The sequence below is a fragment of the Nerophis lumbriciformis genome, linkage group LG16 (assembly GCF_033978685.3).
Source record: "Nerophis lumbriciformis linkage group LG16, RoL_Nlum_v2.1, whole genome shotgun sequence".
NCBI lineage: Eukaryota > Metazoa > Chordata > Actinopteri > Syngnathiformes > Syngnathidae > Nerophis > Nerophis lumbriciformis.
This window is the reverse complement of record NC_084563.2, coordinates 13,971,205-13,994,598: the sequence shown is the minus strand read 5'-3', so window position 1 is coordinate 13,994,598 and position 23,394 is coordinate 13,971,205. Positions and strand designations below refer to the sequence as shown.

Here is a 23,394-nt window from a genome sequence, read left to right as displayed (position 1 = left end):
TCCTGATACTTATTACGCAGGCTGCATACATTCACGTGAGCTAACACCAGGCCCCTATGAAGGCCCAGCTTAGTGCAGGACATACTGTAACAGTACTGGAAGTAGTCATTACACAGGCCAAACCATGATGCTAAAAACACCCACGAATGCCCATTCTAAAAAAGCCAGGGGGTAACCTTTGGGTCCCGATACAGCTGTCCATTTATGTACAGCCTATAGCGACTATTAGTGCCACTCTCACTTGATACACACTATACCTGAAACAAAGTACACTTGATACACACTATACCTGAAACAAAGTATAGCTTCAATGCTCTCACCTGAAACAAAGTAACTTGATACACACTACACTTGCTGCACACTATACCATTAACCGTTACATCACTATGCATAACACACTACACCTGAAACAAAGTACACTTGATACACACTATACCTGAAACAAAGTACACTTGATACACACTACACCTGAAACAAAGTAAATTGATACAGACTACACTTGGTGCACATTCCACTTGCTGCAATCTACATCTGAAACAAAGTACACTTGATACACATTACAGCTGGAACAAAGTACACTTGATACTAGGGATGTCCCGATCCAGGTTTTTGCACTTCCGACCCGATACCGATATTGTTTTTGCACTTCCGATCCGATACTGACCAATACCGATACTGACCGATACTGGCCTATCCGAGCATGTATTAAAGTTTAAAGTTATTTAGCCTACTTAGTTGTCAGAATCATGTTGAAAAGGGTTTTAGTACTCTTGATAACAACTAGCCAGATGAATTAGGGGAGTTTGAATAATACACAATGGTTGGTAACAAGAAACTGACCTGTTTATTCAAGGAGAAACACAAAATAGACAAAATTATACATGACAAACAGAAATGGCATCATTGAACTAGGGCTGGGCGATATGGCCTTTTTTTAATATTGCGATATTTTAAGGCCATATTGCGATACACGATATATATCTCGATATTTTGCCTTAGCCTTGAATGAACACTTGATGCATATAATCACAGCAGTATGATGATTCTATGTGTTTTGATTGATTGATTGAGACTTTTATTAGTAGGTTGCACAGTGAAGTACATATTCCGTACAATTGACCACTAAATGGTAACACCCGAAAACGTTTTTCAACTTGTTTAAGTCGGGGTCCACTTAAATTGATTCATGATACAGATATATACTATCAGATATATACTATCATCATAATACAGTAATCACACAAGATAATCACATTGAATTATTTACATTATTTATAATCCGGGGTGTGGAGGGGGGCGCCGGATGTAAGTGTCAAAAAGACAGCCAAAAGAGTTTGGTATGAGAATAAATCTAAAGTTAAAATATAGGGTAGAAATGCACCCATTTGCAGGAAATGTAGTCTTGATTTTCAAAATTTTCTTTCAAGGCTTGCATGTCTACATTAAAACATTCTTCTTCATACTGCATTAATATATGCTACTTTTAAACTTTCATGCAGAGAAGGAAATCACAACTAAAAAAATCACAAATTTTTTCATACGGCGTTGATGTGGAAATTTTTGCCTCGGCATTTTGATGGTGTGGGCGTGTGGCACCGAATGGAGATAAGCGTCTCGACAGACGTTACAATATTTGAACAATGATGACGAAAACTGTTTCTCTGTCGTGTCCGTGTGTCGAAAATTGTTATGCGCTTATTTTTTTATTTGATTTTGTGCGTGGCATATAATTGCTATGCGCAGAGGATGCTTGAGCAGTGCTCAATTGCACAGGCGCGCACCTTAGAGGGAACGTTGGTCGCACGGCTGCGCTAGCATCACAGCTAACGTTAGCCATGCTGCTACCTCTCTGCTTGGAAAGGACGTATACGTATGTGACGTATGACGTGACAGTATGTGACGTGTGTAAGAAGGTGCGCTTGCTGTCTGTGAGAGGGAGACACAGAAAAGAGTGAGAAGAGCCTGTCGTGTAATGACAGCAGCTAAAAGCAACTGCGTGAGAATCCACAGACCTGTGAATATGTTGAAGGTGTGCTGGAAAACGCGGAACGGAAATTAGGGAGCAGCAGAAAAGTGGAATGTATTATTTAAATCGGTGCGTTGGAAAACACGGACCGGATTTTTTTTTTAACTGGATCTGGATCGACATTTTCCCATGCCTTGCCGATACGCATTTTTTGGCAAATATCGGCGGCCAATCCCATCCCTACTTGATACACATTACACATGGAACAAAGTACACTTGATACACACTACACTTGATGCGCACTACACTTGAAGAAAAATGGTTTGATACACACTACACCTGAAACAAAGTACACTTGATGCACACTACACTTGATGCAAAATGGTTTGATACACACTACACCTGAAACACACTACACTTGGTCTACATATTCTGTCCCCTGCGTACGTGCCTGCACAGTGACATATAGCTAACACTGGTCCTTGGCGTTAAAGCGAATGATGTCGTAGACGTTGAAGTAATTTAGAAGGCTGTTTACTGTTGGTCTCTATCAAAAAGTTTACACGGCAGAAGACTCTTTATATTGTGAAACTGGAAGACATACAAAATACTTTTTCTTATATGTATAAAATGTGTGATCAATGTTCACATTAAATCAAAATACATAGCAACATTAGCAGTTATGCTGCATACAGACTGGAATGTTAGCATTAGCTTATATCTTGTAACAAGTATACACCATCAATGAACTGGCATAAATGTAATATATTGGATACACTTACAAACAAAGCTTCGTCAAGGCTCAACAACGATGATACAAAGTAGTGATGGGTCCGGCAACACCGATGCATCGGCGCATGCGTCGAGCTCATAGAGCAACACCCTGTGTCGGTGCGCGTACCGCTTTTAGAAAGTCACGTGACCGATCATGAGCTGTTTCGGTCACGTGACCGATACGTGAACTGTGTCTCACTGACACCTCCTCTGTGCCCTGTGAGCGGGTCTTTTCTACAGTCGGAGAAATAATAACTAAGAAGAGAAATCGTCTAAAATATAATACGTTGGAAAAACTGTTTTTTTTTTAAATGTGTAAAAAAAAAAGAAAAAAGAAAGAAAATATCCCAGTCCACAAGCATCCTCATTCACAACACGTTCTTAGATTTCCATGTTATGATACATGTTCACATTATTTATTGACTGTATCTAAAAAAGATACAAATATATTTTTATTTAAATGAAGATATGAAATAATCCTAAATGAAATACTATGACTTGGTTTATATTATTGTATATACTAGGTCATAAAATCAGTGTAGGGATTTTTAATTTCCAGCAGATGTCAGTATCTAGTGACACAGTATCAATACAGTTTTGCAATGTGTCGAAACGCTTCATGACGTCTCATCAACCCATCACTAATACAAAGCTTCAGAGGGAAACGTTTGTAGAGTTCATTGTCTCACACAAAATGGAAAAACAAGATGGCTAATCTGACCTTTGACTTTTATCAGGTGACATTGACAGCCAACAAAAAATGGGGGCATTTCTAACTGAAATGATTTCCTTAAACCACCACCGAGGGGCACTGTGTAACATTACACTACACCTGAAACAAAGTACACTTGATACACACTACACTTGATACACACTACATTTGATACAAAATACACTTGATAGACACCACACCTTAAACAAAGTACACTTGATACAAAATACATGGTGCACACTACACTTGAAAGAAAATATACTTGATGCACACTACACCTAAAACAAAATACACTGAATAATGATACTTGAGATACTTACAATGCTGGTTTTATTTTGCTCAATGGAGGTGATTATTATTAACTTAGGGGAGCCGCTCTACACTGTTTATGCATACACATAATTAGCTGCTAGCTTGTTAGCCAGGGAACTAAAATAAGTAGATGGTCAGTCAGTGTACATGGGCCAAATATATTTAATCTGATCATAATTCGGATTACTGTGTACATGGACCCCGAAAAAAAATGATTTGGTTATGAGGTTAATTTTCATGCATCACACAGTAAATCAGAATACTATATTTTGACATGTGCAGCACATACCGGAAACGGAGGTAGAAGAAGAAACAGTGACTTCTGCTGTAAACAAACATGGCTCGGTGCATTTCTGCTTGTCCGAAGTTGTCACGTCATTTATTTATAAAACTTTCCTTTTGTTTGCTACTTTTGTTTTAACTCTCTTTTAAAAATGGAGCTGTTCTGTGCGGGTTGCCGTAGTTTCTGTAGTCGCAGACATGTCTTAATTTTGACGGAGGCTAGCAGTTAGCACTTGGAGTAGCTGAAAGGTTATAAATAAAAACCGCTCGTTGAGACTGAGATTGTTACATCGACACATGAGACTCAAGACCGTACTTTTAATTTTGCTGGTCTCGTTTTAAAGCAACAAAGTCAACAGCACTTTCGTGCATGTTGAATGGGGTACAGTGGTAGATAGTCGCAAGACAATTGTTTCATTCTGAGACTACCGTATGTCATTTAGTCCCACTCCACCGCCAAAGTATAGCTGACGTCACAGACGTGCGCAGTAAGGATAATTTCAACTCGAATTTCAGAAGACGTGTTTACATGCGCTCCGATCTGAATGACTATCGGCATAAACCACATGTCTCAATCGGAAGGAAATATTGATCCGAACGTGTGTGATCGGCTCCGGTTAGGCTTTTAATCCGATTAATTGTGTGAATAGCTACTGTTTGTGATAAACATTAAAAGGCATTAATGACAAACTTTTTCACGAAAATCGGTCAATACTGATAGGTGACCTATCGATTGGCACATCCCTTCTTGATACACACTACATTCGATACACGCTATACAGTTTATACAAGCTACACCTGATACAAAGTACACTTGATACACAGGTGTCCCAAAAACATCAACATCCTTCATTTGAATTTTGAGTTCACTTTTTAAGACAAATAGCAGCTACTTTTCTTGAAATATTATTGAACATTTAGTCCATATTGCTAGCCATCACATATAAAAGAAGGATCTTCAATTGACAACAACATTTTTTTGAAACATTTGTAGCTTAGTAGTTGGGGGTAGGGCTGGGCGATATGGACGAAAAAGTATATCTTGATATATTTTTACTTATACTCGATATTCGATATATATCTTGATATATTTTCCGTTGAAAGTATACATTTAAAGATATTCATTTTTGAACGAGATTCACTAAAATTGAAGTGGTTGACAACTGTACTGTAAACAGTCAGTGGCACTTTTATTAACCCAGTTAGTCAAGATGGGTATTAACAGCACAGAAAATAGACTGTTTAAGCAGCACAGAATTAAATAACATAAATAAAATAGAAAAATATTATTTCTATGTAAAATAAATAACATAGCTGTGCAAATAATACATTTTGGCAGCATTTCTCGTGCGAAATATGCTTGGGCTTACATGGTAAACAACTCAAATTAATGTTTTATCCAGACGCATACATTTGTCCAAATGTGGCCAAGTAGACACATTGTGGGTTTCCTGGATGTTGTCTACATTGCTAAAAGATAAAACTAAAGAAGGGAATCCCTCTGCTATCTTCCACTAGTTTTTAAATATATAAATCACTCTTCTATCCTTCAACTCTCTCGCCGTCATTTGGGATGTCTGTTTTGATTTCCCTTCCTGGTTCGATGACCCGCCCTATCTTGCCTCTGATTGGCCTAATCTCAACCAATTGTGACTCATCATAGTAAACAACCAACCAATCATGGATGTTCTTATATACGTGCAAGCACGACTTGGAAGGAGGAAGAGGAAGGTTTTAGTAGCCCATGAGAGGGAGTGAAGAGCGGGGGAAACCAAAGGAACACAACAAATAAGCGGTGTTTGGTCATTTTAACGTGAAATAAATTAAATTGTTATTATGATATTTTCTTATTCATATCTTTAATATATCGATAAATCTTACATACTCGATATATCGCCCAACCCTAGTTGGGGGTGTCAAAACTAAAAGGACTTTTGAATGAATCACGATTGTAACGATTCTTAATAGATAAAAAAAAAAAAAAAAAATTAAAAATTATGTAGAACTTTTTTTTTCTCTCCCCCAAATCTGTCCTGTCCAGCCACTCAGGCAAATCATATTGTTGATATGTACAGCAGATACACATATGTACAGCCCATATACGCTGTACAGATTTGCTTTAGAAAAGAGAAGTGTTGGATACTTCTCTTTTTGCCTTATTTGTATTTTGAATGAAGGATGTTGATATTTTTAGGACACCTGTGTATCAAATGTAGTGTGTATGAAGTATACTTTGTATTCAAGTGAACTTTGTATCAGGTGTACTTTGTATCAAGTGGTTTGTATCAAGTGAAGTGTGTATCAAGTGTAGTGTGTATCCAAAATATAATGTTCAAATAAACATTTTACAAAGTGATCACTGCAGACACGAGAGCATGGTCCGAATGTGTTCCACAAGATGATGAAAGTGATATTTTTAATAGCCATTTCCTTCGAAGCACTTTCATTTTCCCCCTGACTTTATTACCTTAATGAAGCACTTTTGTGACACTATGAAAGCTCTTTCCTATTTCTCTATTTGGTCGACTGGAGCACAAGAACAGAACAGCAATATGGCACGTTCTGCTCAAAGTCCACACTCACTCGCTTGTTTTATTGCTACGCTCAAGCTGCTTGACCATCGTGTGAATTAAGCCTCGATGAAGAAAAACGGATGTGACGTCATATGCAACCCAGCAATCGCATACTATATAGTGCCTACTTTGCAGTGCATGCTACAAAGTGCATACGACGCACTATAAAACTGTTCATAGTATGCAAAGGTGTAATATTGTATAGTTAGTTTGTGTACCTAACAAAGTGGCCAAACAATAGTGTGTGTGAGTGCATGCTGACCTGCTCCACTGCGTCGTGTGCTCATGTCAGCAACGTAACACCATTGATCACTAACGGGGTCGTATTCTTCTACTGTGCTGAGACACTGACGAGACGCTCCATCATAACCTCCCACTGCGTACAGCTTACAACCTGAAAGAACACACACACACACACAATAGTGAGGCAGTGAACAGAGTGAGATGTCTTCCACCAACACAAGGAGGTTTTGTACCATCGACCACACCAACACCAACACTGCTGCGCCGCGTGTTCATAGACGTAACGTTCGTCCACTCGTTACTTTTAGGATCGTACACTTCCACAGTGGATAAACCTGCATGAGGACAAACAACACATGAGTCACGACAACTTATGTGTCGTGTGTGTGTGTGTGTGTGTGTGTCTACCTATACTGCCGTTAAATCCTCCCACAGCGTAGAGCAGACCTCCCAACATGGCCGCTCCCAGTGTGCTACGTCTCTCCTGCATGCTCGCCACAGGACTCCACTGGTCCCTGCCGCCATCGTAGACGTCCACCGTTCTCTCTCGCAGTGAACTGTTGAAGCCTCCGACCGCGTACACGCGACCCCCTACAGATACTACACCTGAGATCCCGCACACACACGTAAAGGATGGGAGTTCAGTGTGTCGCCGTGGTAACGCTGACAAACAAACACACCTGCTCGGCAGCGTCTTGACGGCAGCTCCGCCACTTGGTACCATCGATCTTCTTGGACATCGTAACATTCCACGCTTCGGATGGCTTTAGGAGCCTGCCCTCCCACAACCATCATCACCTGACACACACACATACATATTGTATAAAATACGCACACACTCGTGCATGTTGTTGATGATGGCGTGCGCGGCAGCACCTTGGGGATGCTGACTGGCGTCCGTGGTCGCGTCCTGTCCGTCTTGATGAGGTGCCTCTGGTCAGCAGGCATTAGGTGATACTTCATGGCCTCAATGAGAAAGTCCTTGCACGTGTTGTTGTTCTTAATCAGCGCCTCCTCCTCCACTCTCTGAAAGCAAGCACTGTCAGTGGGCGCCCCCTGGTGGACATATTCAGTTAACAATGCTTTCCCACATTGCAAAGAAATTATTTTGATTGGGAAATGTATCAATTACCTATTAGCATTTTTTTATAATAATTTAAGTGTTTTTAGTGCTATAAAAGTAAAACATTTTAACAGTCTATAATCCTGGTATACTACAATGCTTTTTCCATGAAAACCGAATGAATGCATAATTTGAGCTAAGTGATAATACTTCTTCATACTTTAATTTATGTACAAAATATATAGTAGGGCTGGGCGATATATCGCGGTTATAGACAATGACTATATCGTGATATTCGAGTATACGTTCTCACGCAGTTGCTTTTAGCTGCGGGCATTACACTACAGCAGTGGTTCTTAACCTTGTTGGAGGTACCGAACCCCACCAGTTTCATATGCGCATTCACCGAACCCTTCTTTAGTGAAAAAAAAAAAGAAAAATTTAAATTCAAGACAAAGTTATATGTTTTTGGTAACACTTTAGTATAGGGAACATATTCTAAGTAACAAAGACTTAATTCAGAGTTTTTTGGACACTAGGGGAACATATTCTAAGTAACAAAGACTTAATTTAGAGTTATTTGGTTAGGGTTAGGGTTAGAGGGTTAGGGTTATAATAAGGCCATGCCGAATAAGGCATTAATAAGTACTTAATAATGACTAGTTAAAAGCCAATATGTTACTAATTTGCATGTTAATAAGCAACTAATTAATGGTGAATATGTTCCCCATACTAAAGTGTTACCATGTTTTTTACTGGTGCACAAAATGAACTGTGCATGAACATCACCTTGTTCAAACAACAAAACCAACACACTGCATAAACTCACAACAAATTACACACCTGCAAATCAGTGTGACTTCTGCTGTTGCCGTATCCGTAATACGCCGATAGGGAGAAGTTTTTATTTACACGATGAGTCGGGTGTGTCTTGACCTCCGCCGAACCCCTGAACCCGACTCACCGAACCTCTAGGGTTCCATCGAACCCAGGTTAAGAACGACTGCACTACAGGCTCTTCTCACTCTTTGTTGTCTCTCTTTCCCACAGAGACAAAAAACAAGCGCACCTCGTTACATACGACACATACTGTCATGCGTGCAACGTCATACGCTCTTGCAGAGCAGAGAGGTAGCGGCATGGTAAAGTTAACTGTTGTGCTAGTGGAGCGGTGCGAGTGGTAATACGAGAGAGAGAAGGTGCGAATCTGGTAACAAATTAAGGAATAATTAATTCCCAAGAAAAACAGCAGGGAGTCCATCGTCTGGCGCTGGTTTGGCTTCAAGCGGGTAGATGGTGAACAAGTATGTGGCAAAAGCGTTGCTACAAAAAGTAGCACCACTACTAATTTCTAGCATCATTTGAAAAGCCACCTGCTAGAGAATGAAGAGTGCTTGAAACTCTGCATGTCAACATCTCCGTTCGTTGCCACACCAACAAAATGCCCAAGCAATCATTTCCATATCAACACCGTATGAAAAAAAAAAGTCAACAAGAGAAGGAGATAACATCCGCAGGAACCTACCACATAGCGAAGGACATACACTATTTGATTTCCTATTATGCAGCTCATTTTTATTTGACAGTTATTGAAATATCTTGTGTGACATCATGCACAAAAGTGCACTTTATTTGTTTTTAACTATTGTAGTGGCGTTCTGTACAAAAAGTGCACTTTAATTTAGCGTTGTTTTGATATGTCATCTTAGTGACATCATGCACAAAAGTGCACTAATAGCTTGTTTTAAAATGTCTCTGACAATCTTGCACTTTCTGTTTTGGAAATGACATGAATGTTTGTGCCACTGCTTAATAACTGTTTAATAAATACACTTTTGGTCAATTGACGTAGCTGCGGTTTCCCTCTCTGCATGAAAGTTCAAAATTAGCATATATTAATGCAGTATGAACAAGAATGTTTTAATGTAGACACATAGAATCATCATACTGCTGTGATTATATGCATCAAGTGTTCATTCAAGGCTAAGGCAAAATATCGAGATATATATTGTGTATCGTGACATGCAATGTTCCCTCTAATTTTTCATGTGTGTGAGCAAACGCACAAACACCCTGAGCATTCAGTGGAATACAGACGTGCACACTGTGGTCATACCAGCAGCACATTTGTCTCAAACCTGGCATAACAATTTAAATGTTTTATTATTATAATCAAGTGACTAGTCAATTTCAAGAGATTATTTTCTAATAGATGTGATTTGGCCCACTTAGATATATATATATTTTTTAATCAGCTATGCACTATAGTATTTTATGCCTAGGTGGGGGTCCTGCTTTGGAAAGATTGTGCACCCCTTTCAGAGATCACATTTAGTTCGCCTTAAAACATTCACATGTTGCATGAGATGAAGTGTTTATTAACTTTCTGTCCGTAAAATAAATATTTTTATTAGCAATTATGAAGTCCTGTAACATAATTTCATGATTAATATCCAAAAAATAACATTCTTAACAAATGACAGTAGAATAAGCACACTGATTGAGGAGTCATAGTAAAACGACCTGAAATTTACACTTGGGGCGGTATAGCTCGGTTGGTAGAGTAGAGTTGAGGGTTGCAGGTTCGATCCCCGCTTCCGCCATCCTAGTCACTGCCGTTGTGTCCTTGGGCAAGACACTTTACCCACCTGCTCCCAGTGCCACCCACACTGGTTTAAATGTAACTTAGATATTGGGTTTCACAATGTAAAGCGCTTTGAGTCACTTGAGAAAAAGCGCTATATAAATGTAATTCACTTCACTTCACACTTTACGTGTAGTGTTGGAGTTGTCCAACTTTTTGTGTGGCCATAAACGCACCAGTGGCTAATTGCCATAGTGTATGTGTTGGTGCAGGTGAGAGAGAGAGCAAGCGGCTGCTGTTGATATAACAGATGACAAAGAGTTGCTTTTGGCTTGGTTTGTACGGTAGACAACAACCAGTTTTGCTAGATAAAAGTATTTTACACATTGTTTTGGAGTGGTTATGGCCGACAAACAATCTCGCTAAATAAAGGGACCGATGGAATTCCTGTCCTCCTTTAAGTGTCTCCACAGACGCTACAATAATTTAAGTGTTGACAAACATTGTTTTATCTGTTGTGGCCGTCTTTCGTCACGTGTTACTCACAGTTGCAATGCAAAATCATACAAAACAAACGATTTGTTTATTTTGTTTAGAGTGGGATTTGATTTTTTGCGCGGCATAGATTTGCTGTGCGCAGAGAACACGTGAGCAGTGCGCAATTGCGCAGGTGCGCACCTTAGAAAGAACGTTGGTGACATGGCCTAAAAATATTGAGATATTAATAAAAGGCCATATCACCCAGCCCTACTACAAAGTGTACCAAAAGTCTAGCCTGGTGATTATTGTTGAGGAATTCAACACTCACAAATTAATGTCAGAATAGTTTCACTTATTTTACTTAAAATCACAATTAGGAAAATAACATTTTCACATAAGAACGTTTAGTATTTTCACAGGAACACCTCACACCCTCACCTACAATACAGTTGCCCAGACATATACTTAGGATAATCTAAGTACGATAAGTATATTCATAAATATGACTACTGTGTAGGGCTGGACAATTAATCTAAATTAGATTTCAATTTTGGCTTCTCATGATTATGAAAATATAATAATGGAAAAAAACTATTAATGGGCTGCGCAACATGTATGCGAATCCCTGAGCTTGTGACGGTGAAATGGATGAGGAGCGAATGAGCGAAAAAAAGAGAATGTCTACTACAAATTTGGGATGTCACCATGGTTGCTACTTTTTAGTTAATACAACGCTAGTATGCTTAATTAATCATCACTAAACTCAACAAAAAAAAAAGTAAGGCATATGATTTCCGCATCACGTAACCGGGAAAGAAGTCACATATTTGGCCAATCAAACAGAATATGCTGTTAAACTTAGAATATCAGGAAATTGACATAAATGTGAGTGAAATGTTGTCATCGTATGGAGAAGGAACATTTGTTTGGGAAAATAATGTGTCCGAGAATGCTCATTTACCCCCAAAACACTCAACCGCCCTGTCCTAAAAGAAACAATCGAGGTGGTCGCTTGAAACAGCGACTAAACTACAAAATTAAAACTAACAAGAACAATCCATACACCCACAACAAATCTGGCGCTCTTTTTTTTTTTTTTAACAGTTTTAATTTAGTCGCCTCTTTACTCGTCAAGATAAGAACAACAGCACAGCACAATAATAGCGTGGTGCGCCACATCCGGTCTGACTGCACTAACAAAATAAAGGTTTCAAAAAAATACCTTACACAAGCATAATGTACCTAAAGCCCTTATTAATACATTTACACAATTACTATGCTTCGACTTAAAATACTGGTTAAAGTTGTCCAAAAATGTATTGCACCAATAAATGTGAGGATTTTTGCATTTAATTAACAAACATTTTATAACATTTTATTTGACACAAAGAGCATGCACTTATAAATAAGTGTAAAAAGTAAAACATTTAATTTAAAAACAGAAAATGTTATTGTTTTTTTTTATAGTTATTTAAATGTATTGGTATTGCTATTATTAATATTTTTCTTGGGATTTATTCGCTACTAATTTATATCTTTTTTTTTTTTTACTATATTTAAAGATAAGTTTTGGTAGTACAATAAATACTCATGTTTTTAAATTAATGAATAATCGTGATTACAATATCAAACAAAATAATTATGATTATTATTATCCCCATTAACGCCCAGCACTGTGTTTGATGTACTAATAAAAAAATAATCATTAACTAAAGGCCAAGGACCCCCAAACTGATGGAGAAAAGGACCAGGGACCCTGAAATTATGATTGTATTTTACATTAAACTGGTCCTAAAGATACCTTTATGTGGAATGCTAACTATATTCAAATAAAAAGAGTAATGTGGTGCCAATCGCAAGCTGGCAACAAGCGTGCTAATTACTAGCTGAAAACCAACACGCTAATCGCTAGCCAACAATTGGCACGCTAATCCTTCTTGCTCCTTTCTTTGTCTATTCTTTTTTTTTTAAACATCATATTAAAAACCTCTTAAGGCCCAAGCTGTTTGTTTACATGCTTTTTTTTATTTCTCTTTGCTATTTGGGCTTATTGGACCCTAATTATATAAAAACTAAGAATCATCTTTTGATATGATGTCCTTAGTCCATAAGTACATAAACGGGTACCTCATGTTTAGTGACATGCTAATTCTTATTTTTACACTTTTTTTTTGCAAATTCCATTGTATGTTGTACTCTTCTGACACCACCAGATGGCAGTATAAGTGTCCACATAAGCGGCCATAAGACCCCAATTCAGTAGTGTACAGAATTTTGGAAATAAGAGCTAAAAGGTGCTGTACACGCATGTGGCAACTAAGCCTTTAGAGGTTTAAATTAATAATGTTTTCTGCAGATGAAGATATTATTTTAGATATTTGAGTGCTGGCTGCCTTCACGTACTTGCACCAGGTAATCGCGGGACAGCAGAGGCAGGCGGACGTGCTCCATCAGTTTGGGCATGTGCTCCACGCGAGCCGATTTGTCGTGTTTGATCCACGAGATCATGGCCTCAAAAACCTGCAGACACAGAGTAGACAACAATAAGCCCGCCATGGAACGACACAAATGTGCAATTGGTGACGAATGAGGTAGGCACGTTGAGTTAGACATAACGACTAATTAACGACTATTTTAATCAGTTGACTGTGAGGGGTGTCGGCTGACCATTTGTGGCCCCTCGTCTTGATCTCTAATGGGTTTCAGTGGAGACAAAGCCCACTGTGTCTAATCTCCTGCTTGGCATTCATTGACCAACACTCTGAGACACATCGGTCATCTCCTGTGGCTTCACGGAGGCAAACCATTCAGCTTTGTTATGCAATTGCATCGTAACCATTCTGACTTACTTTCACTGATTCTACTTTGCATGCAACAGAATGAAAATACTACCAATAATGATGAGTTTGCAAAAGGCAGTTGGGCTCCTCTTGGCTGTGCACTAAGAATGTAACAATATGAAAATGTCATGTCCCGGTTATCATTATCATTGCAGTATTGTTAAATGTGATCAAAAAGTATTCTTGCACACACTAAAATCTTTTGACCAAGTTTTTTTTTCATGACTAAAATAAATTGGGACACTGTCAGAAAAGCCACTATTTTGCATGTTTCTTATGCTTCACTGATAGTGTTTTAATCTTAGTATTAGTTTTGATAGTTGAGATTTTACCATTTTAAATACTGGTTTGTACTGTAGCACTTTATGATTTATTCAAAAGGGACCTATTTGGCAAAAACAACTTTTCTAATCTGATGGTACCCGATTATGTGTATTTGGGATCCCTATAAATCCCGAAAATTGTAAATCAAACCATCGAAGCATTGCGGAGATATTGCCTTCCGTCATACTTCCTCAAACGATCAGTTTAGAATTTGCTCTGTTACCTGACGTGTTCTGCCTTATCTCATCAGATGATAACTTCAAATATGTTAAAGTTTTGCCCAAAGAGCTTGGCGTGAGTCTGCCATTGTAGTCCGACACTGTAATCAATAAGTTCCTTCTTTTTCTCTCTACCCTTTCGTTGCGGGGCACATGCTTCCTCCGCTGTTGCCATTTCTAATAGAAAGTAGCGTATAGTTCTAACTTATATCTGTCAGTAGACTCCATATGGAAGCTCTAAAACAGGGGTGCTCATTACGTCGATCGCGAGCTACCGGTCGATCGTGGAGGGTGTGTCAGTCGATCACCAGCCAGGCATTAAAAAAATAGTCCTAAAAATGAGCGATCATAAATCTTCACTATGACGTCACTTTCGTCACTTGATTGACATTCACGGCACCCGAGGGTCTTCTGAGATGACGCTGGCTGCTGCCAGCTCATTAAAATTACCGTCAGGTAGGCAAGATACACTTTATTTCAACAGACTCTGGCGCCGTACCTGTCGTCAAAACTCCAAAGACCGACTGCACAGTTGCACAATAAAAGCGCTTCTTCATCCTGCCTGCGCTAACAAAATAACAGTCTCAGAAAGCTGGCGTGCACAAGCTAGCAAGCTATGGAGTTTGCCGACAATGTATTTCTTGTAAAGTGTATACAAAGGAGTACGGAAGCTGGATAAATAAGATGCCAAAAACCAACCACTTTCATGTGGTATTGGACAGAAAGGAGGACTTTTTTTCTCCTCCATTCGAAAATGCGGACGTTATCAGCACTACTGTCTGATTCCAATCACTGCAAGTCATCAGAATCAGGTAAAACACAAACTTATATTCTTGTCTTCATGAAAGAAAGGAATCTATATGTGTTAAACATGCTTGTATTATCTTTAAACACTTTTAACTTATTAACAATATTAACTATATGTGTTAAACATGCTTGTATTATATTTAAACACCTTTAACTTGTTAACAATATTAACTATATGTGTTAAACATGCTTGTATTATCATTAAACACCTTTAACTTGTTAACAATATTAACTATATGTGTTAAACATGCTTGTATTATCTTTAACCACCTTTAATTTGTTAACAATATTAACTATATGTGTTAAACATGCTTGTATTATCTTTAAACACCTTTAACTTATTACCAATATTAACTATAAGTGTTAAACATGCTTGTATTATCTTTAAACACCTTTAACTTGTTAACAATATTAACTATATGTTAAACATTCTTGTATTATCATTAAACACCTTTAATTTATTAACAATATTAACTATATGTGTTTAACATGCTTGCATTATCTTTAAACACCTTTAACTTATTAACAATATTAACTATATGTGTTAAACATGCTTGTATTATCATTAAACACCTTTAACTTGTTAACAATATTAACTATATGTATTAAACATACTTGTATTTTTATTAAACACCTTTAATTTATTAACAATATTAACTATATGTGTTAAACATGCTTGTATTATCATTAAACACCTTTAACTTGTTAACAAAAACATATATTTCATAAATAAGTAAATATAAATTATATATATGAATCAGGTAGATCCCCACGACTTGATCAATTGAAAAGTAGCTCGCCTGCAGAAAAAGTGTGAGCACCCCTGCTCTAAAAGCTCCAACAAAGATGGCGGGAGGAAGACGCAGTCGAAGTGGAGTCACGTCAATAAGACCACCCACGGCCTATCCTCGACGGTCAGAAAGCATCTTAAAATAAATCTGTAAAACATAATCTATGCAAAATTTTGACCAAAGAACCACAGTGGTAGTGGTCTACACAAGGAAGTGTTTTGAATGTAGAAATAAACTCATAATATGATCATTTTAAATAAAAGGGGTGTAGCAAAATCTATTATTATTTATTATTGCTGGCAGGCGTTGTGGCGTCCTACTCTGTTCAGCAGTCCCTAAACGCACCATTAAAACACTTCAGTCTCGTATTCCTCTGACTATAGAACGATCACTTGCTGTGCACAATTGAATATCTTAATTGCTCAGACAGTAATGTGTTTATATAAGTTTAAATCAGAGTGTGTCGTTTGTTAATGGGGAAAGACGTAAATGTCTTTTGTTTTCATGTTAGCATTTAGGCTAGCGAGCCTGTCAGTAGTGCATTTATCAACCATGTTTTTTTTGATAATTTTAATTCAAAACAATAATACTAACCAAACTGTTATCATTACATCCCCACTGTGCACACAACCTAAACTTCTTGCTTACTAATCATTAGCCTCTTCTTTCCATTGTCACTTGTTTCCTGTCATGTTGTGCTGTGTGCGCGTGTATGTGCAAATGAAGGATGTGTGCATGTGGTCTGCCTGACCTTCTCCTCGGTGCAAACGGTGAGCTTGTCGCTAGAGAAGAGGCTGCAGACCTGCTGCAGCGAAAGAGCCACAAACTCCTCACACTGCACCACCTCAGAGAAGTGCTGCTCTGTGGGACACAAACACACACACCACATGAACACTCAAGATGTGTCAACTGCATTAAATGTGTTCCACAATGAGAATGAGTATGAAGTCAATATTTAAGGTATATGATTACCTTTTTACCAAGTGTAAACTACGTCTGGCACACTTAGCAGACCACTCTACACTACCAAGTGTAAACTACTTGGAGCGTACTATGTTGTGTACAGCACATAGCCTGCACTACTAAGTGTACACATTACCAAGGGCAGGTTACATAACAATGCAGAAAAAAAAATACACAAATAAAAAGTAAGAATTAAAGTTAAAGTCCCAACAATCGTCACACACACACTGGATGTGGTGAAATTTGTCCTCTGCATTTGACCCATCCCCATGTTCACCCGCTGGGAGGTGAGGGGAGCAGTGAGCGGGAGCGTGCGCCGCGCTCAGGAATCATTTTGGTGATGAATTAAATGCATTAATGGAGACAAAAAGTAATAACAAAACTAGAATACAAATGAGGACATAATAAAAATGCCAGGAAAAATTGTACTAAACTACCTAGTGTGTGTACACTTGAACTACTACATTCAATTAACCACAAAAGTGAATCAAGAAAAAATACATAAATAAATAAAAGATAAATACAATTTATAATAATAATTTAAAAAATATACCGTATTTTTCGGACTATAAGTCGCAGTTTTTTTCATAGTTTGGCCGGGGGTGCGACTTATACTCAGGAGCGACTTATGCGTGAAATTAACACATTATCGTAAAATATCAAATAATATTATTTAGCTCATTCACGTAAGAGACTAGACGTATAAGATTTCATGGGATTTAGCGATTAGGAGTGACATATTGTTTGGTAAACGTATAGCATGTTCTATATGTTATAGATATTTGAATGACTCTTACCATAATATGTTACGTTAACATACCAGGCACGTTCTCAGTTGGTTATTTATGCCTCATATAACGTACACGTATTCAGCCTGTTGTTCACTATTCTTTATTTATTTTAAATTGCCTTTCATGTCAACATTTCAATGTCTATTCTTGGGTTTTATCAAATAAATTTCCCCAAAAAATGCGACTTATACTCCAGTGCGACTTATATATGTTTTTTTTCCTTCTTTATTATGCATTTTCGGCCGGTGCGACTTATACTCCGGAGCGACTTATACTCAGAAAAATACGGTATACATATACACAGCATATACATATATATTTATTTTCAAAATATTATTTATTTTTATAAAAATAAAAAGTGAATCTAAATGCTAAGTTTCCTTTAATTATGACTCATTTTCTAGTGGAGTCGGGCAATTGCTGATACTATATATGCATGTCCATTAAAAACGGCTCCTAAACGAACGTTCACAACAGGGAATCTGTTCTCATCGTTCATTTGCAAGCATGTGAGCACCCTTTGAGAAAAAAAAGGAAAACTGATGAAAAAAACATTTTGCACAAAGTGCTGCTACGCAAGCCTCGAAAGAAAATGTTGAAAATCAAGACTACCGTATTTTCCGCACTATAAGGCGCACCTAAAAACCACAATTTTTCTCAAAAGCTGACAGTGCGCCTAATAACCCGGTGCGCTTTATTACGATTCATTTTCATAAAGTTTCGGTCTCGCAACTGCGGTAAACAGCCGCCATCTTTTTTCCCGGTAGAACAGGAAGCGCTTCTTCTTCTACGCAAGCAACCGCCAAGGAAAGCACCCGCCCCCATAGAACAGGAAGCGCTTCACCCGCCCCCATAGAACAGGAAGCGCTTCACCCGCCCCCGGAAGAAGAAGAAAAAACGCGCGGATATCACCGTACGTTTCATTTCCTGTTTACATCTGTAAAGACCACAAAATGGCTCCTACTAAACGATCCGGGTCATAAAAAGACGCAATCTCTCCATCCGCACACGGATTACTACCGTATTTCACAGCAACTGAACCGCACTGTGGAACGGGAGCACGTACGGTGAATATTCGCTCCACAGGGAATGAGAAGTCATCCTTCACTGTGGTTCTAGCTTGCCATGCTAACTTCCACTCATGGTGATATTCAAAAGGAAGACCTTGCCAAAAGAGACCTTTCCAGCCGGCGTCATCATAAAAGCTAACTCGAAGGGATGGATGGATGAAGAAAAGATGAGCGAGTGGTTAAGGGAAGTTTACGCGAAGCGGCCGGGTGGCTTTTTTCACGCTGCTCCGTCCATGTTGATATATGACTCTATGCGCGCCCACATCACAGATGGTGTCAAAAAACAAGTGAAGCACACAAATACAACACTCGCCGTCATTCCGGGTGGATTAACCAAAGAACTCCAACCGCTGGATATTGGTGTCAACAGGGCATTCAAATCACGACTGCGAACTGCGTGGGAAAAATGGATGACCGAAGGCGAACACACCTTCACTAAGACGGGCAGACAACGCCGGACAACATACGCCAACATCTGCCAGTGGATTGTAAATGCCTGGGCAGATATTTCTGTCACAACTGTGGTCCGAGCTTTCCGGAAGGCAGGATTCACAGAACTGCTGCACAACAACAGCGACACTGAATCCGATGATTTCGAAGAGACGGAGCCCGCCATTTTGGAAGCCACGCTAGCGCAACTTTTCAATTCGGACACCGAAGACGAAGAATTCGAAGGATTTACCGGTACGAATGAAGAATAACTTCAGAAAGTGAGCGCTATGTTTATTTTGTGTGTTGTGTGTTGTGACATTAACGTTCGAGCAACATTACCGGTATGTTGCTATTGCTCTACACCATTTTGAATTTTACTATGTTTGTGATTGCACATTTGTACATTTTGGGACAGAGTTGTTAGAACGCTGGTTTTCAATATATTATTAAAGTTTGACTGAACTATCTGACTGTTTTTTTGACATTCACTTTAGCGCAGCGTTTTTTTGACATTCACTTTAGCGCAGCGTAGGCGCGGCTTTTAGTCCGGGGCGGCTTATTGGTGGACAAAATTATGAAATATGTAATTCATAGAAGGTGCGGCTAATAATCCGGTGCGCCTTATAGTGCGGAAAATACGGTACATTTCCTGCAATTGGGTGCATTTCTACACTTAATTTTACCCATAGGTTTATTTTCATCTACCAATCTCTTTTGACACTTACATGTCCCATGTAATGTAACACAGAATTTGTAGTTTTTTTTAGTCGATACCTTACCAAATGTATTATCCTTGAAAATGTCATGTACAATTATATAACACGCATGCAAAGAACTTCCCATTTGGCAACGCCCACTTGGGCAATATACTTCCGGTGTTGTGACCGGGACGTCAAAACTGTACCTTCTCGTTCGCTGCTAATAAATGATCTACAACTACAACTGGTTTGGACCTAACAGTGTTTGGATTGTAATCATCCAAACAGGATTAGCAGCAAAGTAGAAAGCCAGCTTGCTAGAGGATGCTAAGTATGCTAATTAGCGAGATTGTTTCGGCAACCCTGTCCCTGTCCTCCAATTTAGTGCGGTGTTTAGGCAAGAGGAACAGCGAATGCATGTAGCTAGGGCTGGGCGATATATCGAATATACTCGATATATCGTGGGTTTGTCTCTGTGCGATGTAGAAAATGACTATATCGTGAGTGTTCGGGTATACGTTCTCAAGCAGTTGCTTTTAGCTCAAGCATTACACTACAGGCTTTTCTCACTCGTTCTTGTCTCTCCTTCTCACAGAGACATAAAACAAGCGCACCTTGTTATATACATTGCGCGCGCAACGTCATACGCCCCTTGCGGAGCAGAGATTTAGCCGAATGGGTTACGTTAGCTGTGGCAGGTGGTGCAAGCGGAGCGGTGCGAGTGGTAATACGAGAGAAAGAAAGTGCAAATCTGGTAACAAATGGAGAAAGAATAATTAATTCCCATGAAAAACAGCACGGGGGTCCATCGTCTGGCGGTGGTTTGGCTTCAAGCGGGGAGATGTTGAACAGACAGCCGTAATATGTAAAGCATGCGGCAAAAGCGTTGCTACAAAAAGTAGCGGCACTACTACTTTGAAGCATCATTTGAAAAGTCACCTGCGAAAGAATAATGAGTGCTTGAAACTCCGCATGTCAACATCTCCGGCCGGTGCCACACCAATAAAATGCCGAAGCAACCAGCACTGACCCAATTGAGGCTGGCGTCTTCCATTTCCACATCAACACCGTATGAAAAAAATAGTCAACAACAGAAGGAGATAACGTCCGCAATAACCTACCACATAGCGAAGGACATACACTATTTGATTTCCTATTTTGCAGCTCATTTTTATTTTACTTTAGTTTTTGAAATATCTTGTGTGACATCATGCACAAAAGTGCACTTTATATGGTTTAAAATAATGTAGTGGCGTTCTGTACAAAAAGTGCACTTTAAATTTAGTGTTGCTTTGATATGTCATCTTAGTGACATCATGCACTAAAGTGCACTAACAGCTTGTTTTAAAATGTCTCTGACAATCCTGCACTTTCTGTTTTGGAAATGACATGAATATTTGTGCCACTGCTTAATAACTGTTTAATAAATACAGTTTTGGTAAACTGACTTAGTTGTGATTTCCCTCTCTGCATGAAAGTTTAAAATGAGCATATATTAATGCAGTATGAACAAGAATGTTTTAATGTAGACACATAGAATCATCATACTGCTGTGATTATATGCATTAAGTGTTCATTCAAGGCTGAGGCAAAATATCGAGATATATATCGTGTATCGTGACATGGCCTAAAAATATCGAGATATTAATAAAATGCCATATCGCCCAGCCCTACATGTAGCTGAAGCAAGCGTTCAACAAATGTTGTTTAAATCTTATTTTTTGATATAGTAGTGGGTTTACATAATTCACCCAACAAACTTTTGCTCTTGTCACACTCATTTTCACGGGACACATTTCCAGTGTTGTGTGTTATTGCGCTGAGAAGCTACGGATGAATAGATACTGCTGGATTGCTGATAAGAAAACAACGTCTGAATGTCATCAAAACAATTAGCTACATCTTTTCACACTCTTCCTTTGACTCCCGTCCTTACACGCTGCAATATCTCTTAAAAAACCGCGGAAGTGATATTTTGACGCAAAAATGGATGTTTAAAAACACAGATTTGCGCGTTTTCGCCGACATTTCACATGCCTGCACTTAAAAGAGCGGTTCAAAAGACTTGATTTGTTCGAGAACGTCATACACACACTACTAAAAAACGTGCATACTTTGTATTATGCACGCAATACTATAGTACTGCTGCAGAGTGATGCCATTTTACACACACGACTAAACTACTAATGCAGCATGTACACAACACTGTACTGTTGTGTGGTAGTACTATGTAATTAAAACCAAAAGCAACACTGTACCATTGTGTAGTGAGACTAAAAGCTGGCTTTGATTTTCCTAAAAAATTCTGATTTGACCTTCATTAACATTTTGGATTGCAGCAACCAATCAAATGCTACAAAAGAGTGTACCAAAAAAAAACCACACACACACACATACCAGCATAAGCGTGCGCCTGGCTGACAAGCTGCATGCACGTGTGCAGGTCGGCAAAAGCTCGAATGCCCAAACAGTTGGATGGATGAAGCTGCGCTTGAAGGAAGTCGCAACAAACTTGACGAACATCCATCAGCTGGAGCAGACTGGCGGCCGGCAGCAGAACCTGCAGGAACAAGTCTTGTTACACAATATATTTTCTTGAAGGATCCATTATTTTTTCACTATTTTCACTAGGGGTGTAACGGTACACAAAAATTTCCGTTCGGTACGTACTTAGGTTCAGAGGTCACGGTTCGGTTCATTTTCACAGTAAGAAAACAACAAAATATAAATGTTTGGGTTATTTATTTACCAAATTTGCAAAATCTTCCACCAAAAATATTTTTCTTAGTGGAATATTTGATGTGAAGTAATCGGAACCTTGGATAGGTCAATAATTCATAATAACATTGATTTTGATTTAATATTATGTTTTGAGCAATGACAGTTTGAAAAAAACAAAAAACAGCTTTGTTTTATTAGTCAACATTGCAACTTTTTCTAAATTACATTTAACCTTTAAGCTTTAATATTTCACTTTTGTTATGTTTTTGTTTATTTCAATAGTATTTTTAGAATGTGCCGTGGGCCTTTAAAACATCAGCCGTGGGCCGCAAATGGCCTCCGGGGCACACTTTTGACACCCCTGCTATAGATAATAAAAAATTAAATCTGATAAATCTATGGATAAAAAGCAGAGCCTGGCGACGCATGCGCGTTTATCATAACTCTCTCGCTCCCTCTGTCTCTGCCCCTCCCTCACAAATGCTGCTGCGCGCACAATTTGTTTTGTTTTTAAAGGGGAACATTATCACCAGACCTATGTAAGCGTCAAAATATACCTTGATGTTGCAGAAAAAAGACCATAGATTTTTTTAACCGATTTCCGAATTCTAAATAGGTGAATTTTGGGGAATTAAACGCTTTTCTATTATTCGCTCTCGGAGCGATGTGACGTCACATCGGGAAGCAATCCGCCATTTTCTCAAACACATTACAAACACCGAGTCAAATCAGCTCTGTTATTTTCCGTTT

At 38.7% G+C, this 23,394-nt stretch overlaps 1 protein-coding gene across 1 annotated transcript in view; it reads right to left on the bottom strand.

Annotated features, from left to right (window-relative positions):
- Positions 1-23,394, bottom strand: part of klhl3 (kelch-like family member 3) — a 35,746-nt gene that overhangs the window by 4,492 nt on the left and 7,860 nt on the right. The window contains exons 5-12 of the mRNA XM_061976654.1: positions 22,321-22,483; positions 16,721-16,830; positions 13,393-13,509; positions 7,739-7,888; positions 7,543-7,660; positions 7,271-7,468; positions 7,096-7,197; positions 6,882-7,013 (exon numbers count right to left, since the gene is read on the bottom strand). Coding sequence (XP_061832638.1) covers positions 6,882-7,013; positions 7,096-7,197; positions 7,271-7,468; positions 7,543-7,660; positions 7,739-7,888; positions 13,393-13,509; positions 16,721-16,830; positions 22,321-22,483 — 1,090 coding nt within the window. The remainder of the gene's footprint in view (positions 1-6,881; positions 7,014-7,095; positions 7,198-7,270; positions 7,469-7,542; positions 7,661-7,738; positions 7,889-13,392; positions 13,510-16,720; positions 16,831-22,320; positions 22,484-23,394) is intronic.